Source organism: Patiria miniata, unplaced genomic scaffold (genome assembly GCF_015706575.1).
Source record: "Patiria miniata isolate m_02_andy unplaced genomic scaffold, ASM1570657v1 HiC_scaffold_24, whole genome shotgun sequence".
Taxonomy (NCBI): domain Eukaryota; kingdom Metazoa; phylum Echinodermata; class Asteroidea; order Valvatida; family Asterinidae; genus Patiria; species Patiria miniata.
Genome location: NW_024037063.1, coordinates 7,429,796 through 7,442,457, shown reverse-complemented (window position 1 = coordinate 7,442,457; position 12,662 = coordinate 7,429,796). Strand labels below are relative to the sequence as shown.

Below are 12,662 nucleotides of genomic sequence, written 5' to 3'. Positions count from 1 at the left end.
TTTCTCAAAACTCGGTTGTGCAGCTGTATGTGCACTGATTCGTCACTTCGTCAAAACGGTGGTTTCTTGAGTACAATATATTTGCCGGTTTACTTCTGAAAACAAAACTGACATCCATGTGCTTTTTGAAAATCATCTGGAAAATGTACATGGCAGGAACTGGCCCTCTCTGCTGATTCCCGATTTCCGCCCCCCCTCTCCCCCCCCCCCCCCACCCCCTCCCCTGCACTGAAACAAATCCTCGCTACACGCCTATCCCTTACACAATCGGAGGATGATATTAACTCAGTTTTCATTAGCATCGCTTTTCTCCCCCTTGTCCCTCTGCTAAAGATTTTCATTTGTATTCGTATGCTATAGCAGAGATCCCAAGGAAACAAAAATCCTTGATATTCACTGAGGTCAAGCCAGCAGAGACCTTAACAATAAACCGCATCTTTTAATTTCCCCCTCTCCCAAGAAACGCCCCAGGAAGTCGCATTGATTGCAAGGGTAATCTTGCCTTCTGGACCTGGTGGTATATTGGCCACGCTTCATGGAAGCTTAGGTTATTAAAGATTTTCAAATATGTGGCAGTTTCTTAAATTGCAGGGGCGGATTCAGCTCTAGCTCATAGGGGGGGGGGGGGGGCCGGTGGGGGCGGGCCCCCATTGGCAAAAGCCATACATATGCATTTTTTAATGTTTTATTGTAGTAGTGCCCCCTGGTTGATACTATGCCCCCCCCCCCCCATGCATGCCCAGAGCTGGCGATGGCGCTGGATCCACCACTGAATTGTTTCAATTTCAGACTTGTGATTATAGGAAAAAAAGGATCGTAATGATAGTGTTGACTTGATTTATCCACCAAAAAGAAAAGATGATGAATTGAAAGGGCGGGAATTGATGGAGGCCAATATGCACTTCTAAATGAGATTTATTCTTATAGTTGCGTTCCCCGTTCTCCCAACAAATTCGATTTTTTTTTTTCTTTTAATGAATGTTCAACTTCTATGTTTTATTCCAACCAAAACACTTCCCTTTTTTTTGCCCTTTGGGGACATCTGCAACCCTCTGACAAAAAGGTTTTTGTTTTTGGTACAACATATCCGCTTTGCGAGCAGACTGGCTCCGAGTCTGTACATTATTGATATTGATTGTGGGGTAGGAACTAGTCTACCCCGTGAGAACAGAATAAAGTCATAATTCAATAACTGAGCATGATTTTTCGGTCGTTGTCTCATTCAAAAGTGAATAACTTCTGTACTGCTGGAAATATAGCAATTTAGAAGAAAAAAAAATCTATTTTTCCGGATGAAATTTCGAGTTTTCCATAGGTTTGTGCACAAAAATGGATGCGCCCATCAGGCATTACTTTGTACATCCAGTTAGCGCTCTAGTAATTTAATAATAGCTCTATGGGTAAGTCAGACTTTTCAAAGGAATAAATGATTTAAATGTCAAGGAAGGATCGAGCCAGGAATGTGATTTGGCAAAAATGCAATCTTTGAATAATGTTAGTTAGTTTTTAAATTGCAAAGAAATTCTTGAAAATTGGGTCGCACTCATTGTAAACTGGAGCCCAGTAAAAGGCAGTTTGAAAAGATCAACCAACCCGAATGTTGCTTTTTCCATAGACATACATTTGGTTGTTAAGATTCTGATAATGTTATGTGAATGTTGTTTTTCTTTTGTGGTGAAGGTTTTTTTTCCATCACCCAAAGCGTAAGGCCGTAAATTATGATTTATATAAAGTTCCATCAAGGCAAAGTTTCAAACAAATATTTTTAGAGGCAAATGATTTAAAAAACCATTTGGGGGAAACTTGTCTAAAAAAAATGTTCAATGTTATAAATCAGCAGCTATTTTGGCTTAATTAATTTTGAAATTGCTGATGAAATTTCTTGACAGTGGTGTACCTTGGATCCCATTTGGAGCAGGGGCCGGATTTTCTGGAGGGGGCACTCATGGTCTTTAAACAATAAAAAGCGTTTTCCGGGGGGAGGGGGGGGAGAGGGGGGGGGGGAGGTCTCGAGCGAGTGACCTGTTCCCCTCTGCTAGATACATCACTTTTATTGGAACTACTGTACAAACAAAGGCCTTTTTTTTTAATTAAGGGGGGGTTGGGGCGGTGCTATAGTTCATCCCCAATATCTTCAAGCATTATGATACCAAGCCATACGAAAAACCACCTAGGTGCACCTGTACTTACTTTGGAAAGTCTGAAACCTGAACACTCTGGATTGAGTGCGACTGGGCCGATCATGTTGCAACAATTGTGTCACTGCCCGTCAGTTTCGATTATGATTGATTTTGTTCTGAGGTGGCAGAGGAGAAACCTTTATTGGCTTGGAGGAATACAAGCTAAACGAAAATGATATCCTTTTCCTTGGGTGAACTTCGATAATTTTTACACAAGGGAAATAACACTGATAGGTAGTGTGGAACTTGCAAAAAATTAGCAGTTGTTTTGAAACTTGCTAGTAAAATAGGCACATATGAACATTTCCAATAACCCGGAAAAGTATCTGCCAAATCCAGGAGAAAATCCTTGCTCAAAGTGAAGACAGGATTAGTACCAAATACCCTGTGAAATTCGGAAGAACACAATCATTGAAGGTGGTTTGAGAAAGTGCGCCACAGGCACAGTTTTTTTTAATGTGCCAGTTTGCAACAGAATCCAGTTACGAGACCCACAAATTCTCCAAACGTTTTCTCTGTTTTCTGAAAATTTATAGTATCCACTGAGCTAAAACTTCATCAAGTTATTCACCCTCCTGAGGACGGACAGAGCACACTGTCCGAAACGTCGAGTTCTACACTCAACCAACCGTTTCTTTTCAGAACCACACTTCTTCTAAGAAGAGATTTCTTTTCCACATGGTGTTACCCGCAATTTTGTCTATTTTAAGTTAGTTGTTATGCACCCGTCTGTAGATTTTGACGCAATTTCTTTTTTTATCTTCTGAAATCTACAGAAACTCAGAGACAAAGTTGAAGAGGCTCACGAAATGTATGACTACAACCCAGATATACAGGTATGTGATTTAGTAATAGTTAAACTGTTTAGAGTGGTGTAGTCAAGTCGAGTCTTCACAAGATTATTCAAATGAACTATGACAAAGACGTTCCTTTTAATTGTTCCTCCCCAGTTACTTGTGATGGCCTTTGGGACCTGTGATTTTCTTGTGACCCGAGACCCGGTGTCATGTCAAAAACTGTCCGGTGCCAAATAGTGTCCGCTCATTAGCATACTGCTATGTGAATGGTCATGCGTCTTGTGACATCACATTGTTGACGGAAGATTGCCGAATAGTGTCCGCGCTTAGCATGCATCCTATGGTGTCCATGCGGTCAGCTTTCAAGACATCATGAATGAAATCGTTTTTCATCAATTTTCCCGTATAATTTGTTTTAGCCGTAACTTTTCTATCTGCAATTATTAAACTGATTGTAGATTTTGTTTTAAATTGATATTTCTGACATAATATAAACTCACATTTGGCTAAACTCTTTATGTTAAATAACAGTTTCTCTCACATTTTTTAGCATCATTTGAGCAAGAACGAACAGTATTGTGGCAAGAAAATTGACCAACAGTATCTAAGAATGAATTGAAATCCGTGCTGCAATGCATGACATCGACAGAGCTCAGACACTGTTTTTATCACCGGACACTATTTGGCACGTATTACGTGCCAAATTGCGCATGCTCTCAGCAGACACTATTTTGCACCGGATGGTTTGTGGTGTTGGCATGACACCGGCATGTGGTGGATTTGTGATGGACTAACACGCTGATTGTTGATCAGTCTTTCAGTGTCTGTTTGTCTGATTTCCTTTGCTTATGTGTTTATATGCAGTTTAATTACGGTATGCTTTTCAACTCTTTTTTTTACTGAGCACCATGTCTGTAATGTTCTCACACTCAAGTGCGTTGCTTTTCATGTGAAAATTAACCAACAATTGGAGGCATATGAGATGTCCAGTCTTGGTGCCGCCTACAGATCCGAAATAGCATCAGTAAACTTCAGCTTCTTGCGATCATACATCTCCTGGGAAATTCTATTCTCCTTGGTCTTGTTATTGTTGGGAAATATCTGTCACGGAGTGACCGTACTGGTGGTGGATGAGAGATTGCAAACCGTGAGGGACTTGTCATAGTCACTGTGTCCACATCCGCAATCAATCAGATCAGTCAGTTTGTTGCTGGACCCGAAGGGCTAGACTATATTGTCCACTGGCTGGGTCAATGACTGACTGACTGACTGACTGAGTAACAAAGTATAAATCACGCGGGAAAACTGAGATTTTTGGTCAAGCTTGAGTACTCAGCTTTAAAGAATTGCTTTGTTTAAAGTTTGGTAGTAATGTCTTACATTCCCATGTTCATAGAGATTGGCTACCTTCGTATAGAGATAATAACCTCAGAAATTCCCATAAACTTTCCAGTATCAGATGCAGGACCAATCGGTATAAAAACAGTCCCATCCCATTTTAACCTCAATTTTAAACAATCAGTAGTTTTTTTTATATATACTTGGCAGTTTTTTTTTCTTTCTTGCCAACAGTTATTCAGTCTTTGTGCGTGCTCGGTCCAAAATGTTTAACTGTCATTGCAATAACTGTAATTCCATTTGTCTTGTCCTTTGCATGTCATGTTTTTGAATTGTAAGCTTGCGTGTTTACGTGTGTGACCTTAATGTTATTTATTGTTAATTTCATTGTTTTTAAATGATATGGTTTTTTAATTAATATTGTGATTTTGTGAGTGGAAGCGCTTTTCAGCCTCTGGCTGCAATGTCTCTTTTTGTATGATTGAATAAATAAATAAACCATTAATAATAATAATAATAAAGGTGATATACAACATTTGCAAACATAAAAAAAAATACAAAATTATGGGCCATAGTACCAACTAGGGGGGCCCACTACCATAACAAATACAAAAATACAAATGTATGGCTTTTGCCGTGGGGGGGGGGGCAATTGCTCAACAAGTGGTGCCCCACCAGGCCCCCTTGGTGATGGGCCTGCCCAAAGTGCATGACAAGCAACCATATATTGCTCTGTTCCAGTGTTCTGGAGGTCTCAGGTTCCACTCTCACTCCAGTCAGATTCTTTTGTTCAATCTGAGATCTTTTTTTTTTACCTCCAAAGTTTGAGTACTTCAACTCCAACCTGGTGAACACCAACACCACCGGCCGCAATGATAGAGACCTCCATTTGCGCAAGACGTTTGATCTAACACCCAACGAACACTTCAACGACATTCCTGTCAATATCATCAACAGTACTGTCCAAGTTGCTGCCAATGTCTACAACTTTGGTGAGTAAAATATACAAGACCATCTGAACAGTCATAATTTATTGGAAAATATAGTTTACTCCCTTACTTCCTTAGCACAATGATACAACTCTCACCTGGACATGCTGTATCTGGGTTAAGCATTGAATAGACATTGAAGTTGGTAACATCACAGGTGAGAGTGGCCCAAGTAAAATTTATATCCTTTCACTAATTGATTGTATTTCTGGATCTAGGGACCCAATTGGAATGGGGTAAAAAGGAGTGGATTGAGAAATAGTCAGGCTTTAATGTAATATATAATTTCATTGAAGAAAAAAACCCATCAAACTGTTTTAATTATTTTGTTTTTTTGAATGTTTACTTGGGGGGGGGGGGCAAACTCTGTACTAGTTTAATTGTTTCGTAGGGTAAAAGTGGGGAATTGTTAATATATTTTTTTGTCAATTTTTAGATTGAAGTGGCATAAAGGTATTTGAGAAAAAAATTCCTTGAAAAAAAATTTAAAAGTGTGTTTTCCTTTCTGTCATTGCAGTCAGAAAGTGTGTTGCAACAACAGGGAAATTAAATGCAGTTTGTGAGAACAATATCAGGAAAAATTGATTAAAAAAAAAAATCAGAACCTACGTAATTAAAATCTGAAATAAGATATGAACCAAAGAAGGAAATAGATTGAGTCAATATTCATTGAGCTAGCATTTGAGAAAAACAAATGGTCAGTTTTATTTCAAGAGTTTGACTCAAGCTGGAGGGTGTCTCTCACACAATTAAATAAAGACTACCGTGTGACACTCCGTAACAGCTTGATATGACATGTTTGTTCCATGGACTTGTTTTGAACAATGTCATTCACACAGGCCCAATTACCGGAGTGAAATGTACTACATACGTCATTGTCTAGACATGGCTTCTAAACACTGATGACATTGGTGTTGATGGGGACATTTCTCAGTGGCAATAATGGCGGTGAATTTTAAGAATTACCAAAATAATTTATAGGTCTTGTCAATATTGGTTAATTTCAAACAGTGTACCGGTAGGCCTGAAAACAGACATAACTGTGTATGTTAGCTGTTACTACGTGTTCAGTGGCAAACCACAGTCCATTTCTCATAATGCCCCCAACCGACAGGTTTATTTGTGGAAAGAATGTAGTATCCTGATGCCATTCTGTTGGATGTTTATAAAGTCTATATGAGGGATCGTGAAACTTTCTAAATATATTTTGAAACATTCAGATATTTCTCAATCCCAACTGCATGATTTTAACCAAAATTGCAGTAATTGACCCTCACTAACGTTATAAATGGTGAAAATCAAATTGCATTTAGATACTGTATTCTACCATCGTACTTGGAACTTGGATCATAAAATACAGATTTATAACAAAACATGTATTCATGGCGGCAGCGGCATAGCCAGGGGGGAGGAGGTGGGGTCCCTCTTAAAAATTGTGCCTCTCCCCGCCATCGCCCCCCCCCCCCCCCAACTGAAAATGTGGTAGTCCTTTTTCATGAGTGTCCTTGTTTTTTCACGAGTGCCCCTTTTTAACGTCACATGAACATCTTTACTTGTGCCGCCATAAAGAATGCCACCCATTGTCTGATAGTGTCTGCTTTGAAGGAAGATGGTGTCCAGGTCCCCCTCCCCCACACCTCCCCCCCCCCCCCAACTTTTTTTATTTACGGAGGCCGCGGGTAAGCAGTTAAAAAAAAAGTCTACCTTTCAGTCTAAACCCCTCTTGGATCATTAAAAAATGGGAAAATCGTGCAGAAAAACACTGCAAATGCCTGTTAACCCCCTCTTGGCTGCTAAACCACCTTCTTGATCGAAACCTGGAATCTCCCCTGGCGAATTTTGTACCACTACAGACCTTGCAGTGAGCCCCCTTTCAAAATATGGCCAGAAATGTCGCGCCTTTATGGGCTCCATTCGCGAACAAGAGAGGGCAATTTTTACCACCTCTGAGAACCCCATGGACGGGACGCACCGCGTGTGCGTGCTGGTTCGCAAGCGTGAAGTACGAGTACGCACAACTTATTTATCCTGAATGTGCCCAAAATCATAGCGTCTTCGCGTGAGCGGTCTCACCAAACTCTCCCCTTCTTACCGTTGAGGGGGCACTTGTTCACGGAGCCCATTGGAATAAGAGGTAAAAGCTCCATCCTTACAAAGGCCTGGCATGTAATTGGTTTTATCAAGGAGAAAGAGGAAAGATACATTTTACTCATGTTTTCAGAAGTGTTTGAGGGGAGGAATACCTTTCCCATTGAAGGTTTATGGATGCATTGGAGATCAAATTAGCCGTCAACAAAGGCTTGCCTATACTACCTACTGGGCGCGGCACAATACAATCTAATTTGCCTATCACAGTGGTGATGCTGACTTTCCAATACCCAGATGTAGGCCAGGGCACTTGGATCAGTGAGAGACCTCTAGCTATTCTGCTGAATAGGTCCAGTGCTTTGATCTCCAATATTAAACAGAATTAATACTCTATAAATCAGACTTAATTCGTCAGTTTGACTGGATCCAATTAAATATTTGTATAATAATAATAATAATAATAATAATGGCATTTATATTGCGCAAAATGCATAAACTTACGTTCTAATGGTCATTACAATAAAAATTACTTGAAGGATAAAACCGTACTATTTTAATCAAAACTACAATACCATACCATTATTGAGGCATTATTGTATCACAGGTGTAATTTTGTACGGTAGCCTTTTCGATTGGTCATAACTCAATAAATATTTTTTCGAATTCGTTGTTGAAAAGCTTTTGAAATAAAATTGTCGAAAATGTATCAATATTTTTGAAAGCTGTGAAAGAGAGGGTGGCTTGAGGGGGTTTTTTTTTTGGGGGGGGGCACCCTGTAGTTTAAAAAAAATTGGTCCAAGTGACTGGTTTTGTACTGTAAATTTTATTTTACATATGTGATGCGATCAAGCTAAATGAGTCGTTTGTTGACCCCGGTCAAAAAATTTTTTATTACAGATTTGAAAAGAGCACAATCTCAGCATTACTGCTGTGAAAACCGCATGCTGATACCATCTTTAGTTCAAAAATTATGGAAGTCGGAACACCAAGAGATGTGATAAAGTGATGTGATGAAGTGGCCCTATTTTGGCCTGTATCTCCAAATGAAAATTCCCGACAAACGACTCATGTAGCTTGATCGCATCAAATATTATATGCAAGTGAAATATGCATTCCTTTTTGTGTTTCAGGTCCGGATGTTTTTAAAAGTATCGCAGAGACGGAATTACTAAGTGAATTTTTTTCGAGAGTACTATGAGAGAGTTTGAACCTTACGTTCTGTAATAACGTATATTCAAGTGTCATATCCATTCCTTTTTGTGTTTCAGGTCCCGATGTTTTTAATAATATCGCAGAGACGGAATAACTAAGTGAAGATTTCAGGAGTACTATGAGAGAGTTTTAACCTTACTTTTCTGAAATAAAGTATATGTATTCAAGTCTCATATCCATTCCGTTTTTGTTTCAGGTACCGAAGTTTTGAACGGTATCGCGGAGACGGAGGTACTGAATGAAGTTTTTCAAGAGAACTACGAGAGAGATCCCACGCTAACTTGGCAGTACTTTGGCCACAATACGGGATTCTTCAGGAACTACCCAGGTAAGTTTGCAAACCCGAGCATAGAAATGATGCGCGTTTTCAAAAGTCAAAATTCAAAATGAAGTGGGTGAATTAAATGTGGGATATCTGAACCGTCTGGATTTATCATCGGTGAAAAAAATTCAACAGGGGTCATCAATGTTTGGATGCCCATTGGTGCTGCGTATTCATTTGTACAGTACTCTTGGCAACATTTTTGATCAAATGTAAACAAGCACGGATCCAGAACCAACATTTTCGAGGGGGGGGGGGAGACAAGAGGGCTCAAGTATTTTGTTTGTCAAAAAGGGAAAGGGGTTAAGTATATATAGTATCGTGCACTAGTACCACATTGTAATATTAAAACTAAAAAGGTATGTGAAGCTGATGGCTAGCGAGGGAGATATGAACGTTTCAATTTATTTCCTGAAAACTAAAAAAAAATGTTAATAAGTATTCAAATAAGAAAAACAGAAGGGTAGGCCCCCAACTCTTTCCTACTTTCCACATCCCCATAACCATATCATATTACTCAGGAAATATATCAGACACTTAAGTGTCTGCATAATAAACTTTCATCAGTGGCTTGCCACACAGGAACATTTTCAAGTGTTTCACACCAAGAGCCCTTGTGCGTTTTGCTCGTCGTTCCTCCTCGCATCCGCACCTCATAAATTGATAAAGAAAATTGAAGTGGGCGCGAAGCTGTGAGTAGCTAGTTACACATGCCAGTCACATTATTAGTCCAATTCTTCGCGATAATGGGAAAATGGGGTCGTGAAGTGGCCATGTGACAGCTTCGGAATTGGACCAGATGGTGCAAAGGTATGGAGTGGAGCTACGTAGCGCAGATACGCCATTATTGCTTAAAGGGTAACTGCAACAAGAGGAGAAAATTCAGCTCTTACTGTCCATGCATGCTCCTCAACAGATCGACTTTTTTTTTCTTCCGATAAACTTTAACTTTTTAAATGTTGAACAAAACAAATTGACTGGTGTGGCGTAACCTGTTGTACTTACATGTTTTATTTTTCCTAAAACAAAAATTGATTTTCTGTTTTGGCCATCTGCAACCCACAATAAGATTTTTTTTAATTGTGTGTTGCTTAAACCCAAACTAACAGATCAGCCCAGAAAGTTGACTGGTTCCCAGTTCCCACATTGTCAGTTCTGATAGGGAGGTGGGAACCAGCAAGTACTGAATTAGTGTAACGCCACAAATAAATCAATATTTGTTATGGAATCACTCCATAGCTAACACTGGGCCAGCATTTTCCATTCGATATCTCATTCAAATGTGAATAACTTTGAAAAAAAATAGCAATTAAAAAGTGACGTGGACTGCCGATCTCCATAAAAGGAGATTTTTAGCAATACGCGCATAGGGCACATACTGTAGACATGGCAAGAGGGGTGTTTTACAAAACATGTGGTGAAATTGTTGAACAAAATCATTGGACAATTGTGAATTTTTGACTTGTTTTGACTTTTTGACTCAAAGCTATTTACATGTATGAATGGGAATAAATATTGGCTTGGCCGGTATTAAACAAGTATATTTAATACAGGCCAGGAGCCTGGTTGCGGATAATGACCCGAGCTGAAATCAGCATCCAGGTTCCCCTATAGCCAGTCCCGGACAGCGTCCAGGCCCGTAGATGGTTTTAAACGTACAGGTAGGCCCTACTTGTTTAAAACCAGCGGAGCACATACTTATTCCCTTTATAGAGAATAGATTTAGACACATCCGCCTTCAGCCTCTCCAATCCTGAAGCACGCCCTACACAATTTGATGCGGCAGAAAAGGACAATTAACTTTTGCCAGTGCAAGCATCAAAAGGCATTTCACTGCAGATTGCAACCGCGGTATTTTTGATCTCACAAATCCCAGAACAGCACTTCTTTTGAACCATGCCATCAAGTCAAAAGCTCTTAATCCTAAGACGTCCTGACATACTCGCTATCCTCCATTGACCTGCATCCCTTTATGTCTAATATGATCAGTGCAAAGTCCGACAGGAAATGGGCTTCTGTAGGCAGGCTCAATCGCAGATTTTACACCCAAAATCTCGGAAGTAATTGAGCGCAATGGTTAGCTCTTATGCTGGCTAACAGTTGATGTTTATGTAGATTTGTTTTGGCAGAAGAGGGCTCTTATGTCAAGCCTACACGGTGAATCAAAGTATGGAAAAAAGCAGTAGGGAGTTGAAAATGTGTTTTTCACTTACTCTTGTCACAAGAGTTTTAACTTCACAAAAAATATAAAAGTTGTGACAACCAAACAGTGCATTCCCAGGTTAACACTTTTTCTTGCGAGGCATTGTAAAGGGTGTGGATGCCAGTTACATTTTCCTCCATTTGTTAAGAATGTTTCAAGACATTTTCATAGCAATCTTTGTCAAGTTTGATTATGAGATGTGTAATTGAACTGAACTTGTTTTATGTCAGTCATGCCTTTGTACAACAGTAATATAATGTATGGTGTCTTAAACTTCTTGCAAGGATTGTTAAGATGCTTATATGGTTTTTCCAAAGTTGAAACCTGTTTTCAACATCTTTTGATCAAGGATGGAACAAAAGAGTTTTATCAGGTGCTGTAGCTTAAGATCAACAACTTAAGATATTGTGAAATTTTCTCTTACTATTCGTTTCGGAATTGACATTTATGAAAATTTACTTTGACTTTGACAACTAATCAAGTTTTTGACGAGTATAAAAAAACATTAATTATAGAAGACCTTAGCTTTATGGTGATAGACTTATCAAATTGGTCTAAGGTTGACATTGATGAAAACTGATATTGACAGTTGTTGTTCTACCTGAAGTAAAATTTCTTTCCAGAGACCCTGCAGTAAATGAAACACCTCGAGATTAATCTCACAGATTCAAAGAAACAGCTATGGAACTCTATTAATGGTCAATTTTTGCCAAAATTACAGAAAAGCTCTTGTAGGCCTCCCATGGGAAATTGTGCAGAAAAAGGAAAGAAACAAGCAGTTTTTGTTGTTATTTTTCAGGAATCGAGTGGGAACCAGACAGCAGGGGCTTGGACCTGTACGATTGCCGCAAGCGAGGCTGGTAAGTTAGCTCGGATTTCTCTTCGTGCTGAATGTCAAAAGCCCTTCTGAATATTCCTTTTGTGACATTTTTAGTGAACTATACTCATAAAAACCAAAAGGCCACGATGCACTACATGTCAACTGGCCCGTATTGACTAATTCCAGTTCAGTAACTAGAATTAGAAGACATTTACTGACATTAAAGTATAGCATGAAATTATAATCTGACTTTGGACATTTAGCGAACAATTAGCTGAACATATTTTGTACTGTAACTGCTCAAAATTGATTGTGCAAGGTCAGTTTTGAGCCAGGGGTTTTTAGTGTCTAATGTCACCCTTTTTGCACACATCCGCTTGGTGCTCTTTTGAACAAACACCACGTTTAAAATCTGGCAAATTACATGCACTTGTGCTCCACAAATTTAAGAACCAATGCAATAAAGGGTGAGTAAAAAAAAAGAAACCCACATGTCGGGACCATTGTTTTAGTGAAGTTCTGCATGTAGCATGTTCCAAATCTATTGCATTGCTCAGATAGATCAAACGTTGGTTACAGAGAGGGCTCTGTTTGACAACGGGTGATACTCAGACTATGCTTTGATATGGAGAGTCTCAAAAATTAAGTGCGCAATGCAATATCTGTTGAAACTGCAATAATTTAAAACAAAAATCACAGCCTGGCTAGCTTGT

At 39.3% G+C, this 12,662-nt stretch overlaps 1 protein-coding gene across 6 annotated transcripts in view; it reads left to right on the top strand.

Moving 5' to 3' along the window:
* Positions 1-12,662, top strand: part of LOC119732145 (voltage-dependent calcium channel subunit alpha-2/delta-3-like) — a 100,288-nt gene that overhangs the window by 39,746 nt on the left and 47,880 nt on the right. For all 6 annotated transcript variants that reach the window (XM_038205545.1, XM_038205547.1, XM_038205546.1 and 3 more), the window contains exons 4-7: positions 2,957-3,016; positions 5,139-5,307; positions 8,801-8,932; positions 11,929-11,989. In XM_038205545.1, coding sequence (XP_038061473.1) covers positions 2,957-3,016; positions 5,139-5,307; positions 8,801-8,932; positions 11,929-11,989 — 422 coding nt within the window. The remainder of the gene's footprint in view (positions 1-2,956; positions 3,017-5,138; positions 5,308-8,800; positions 8,933-11,928; positions 11,990-12,662) is intronic.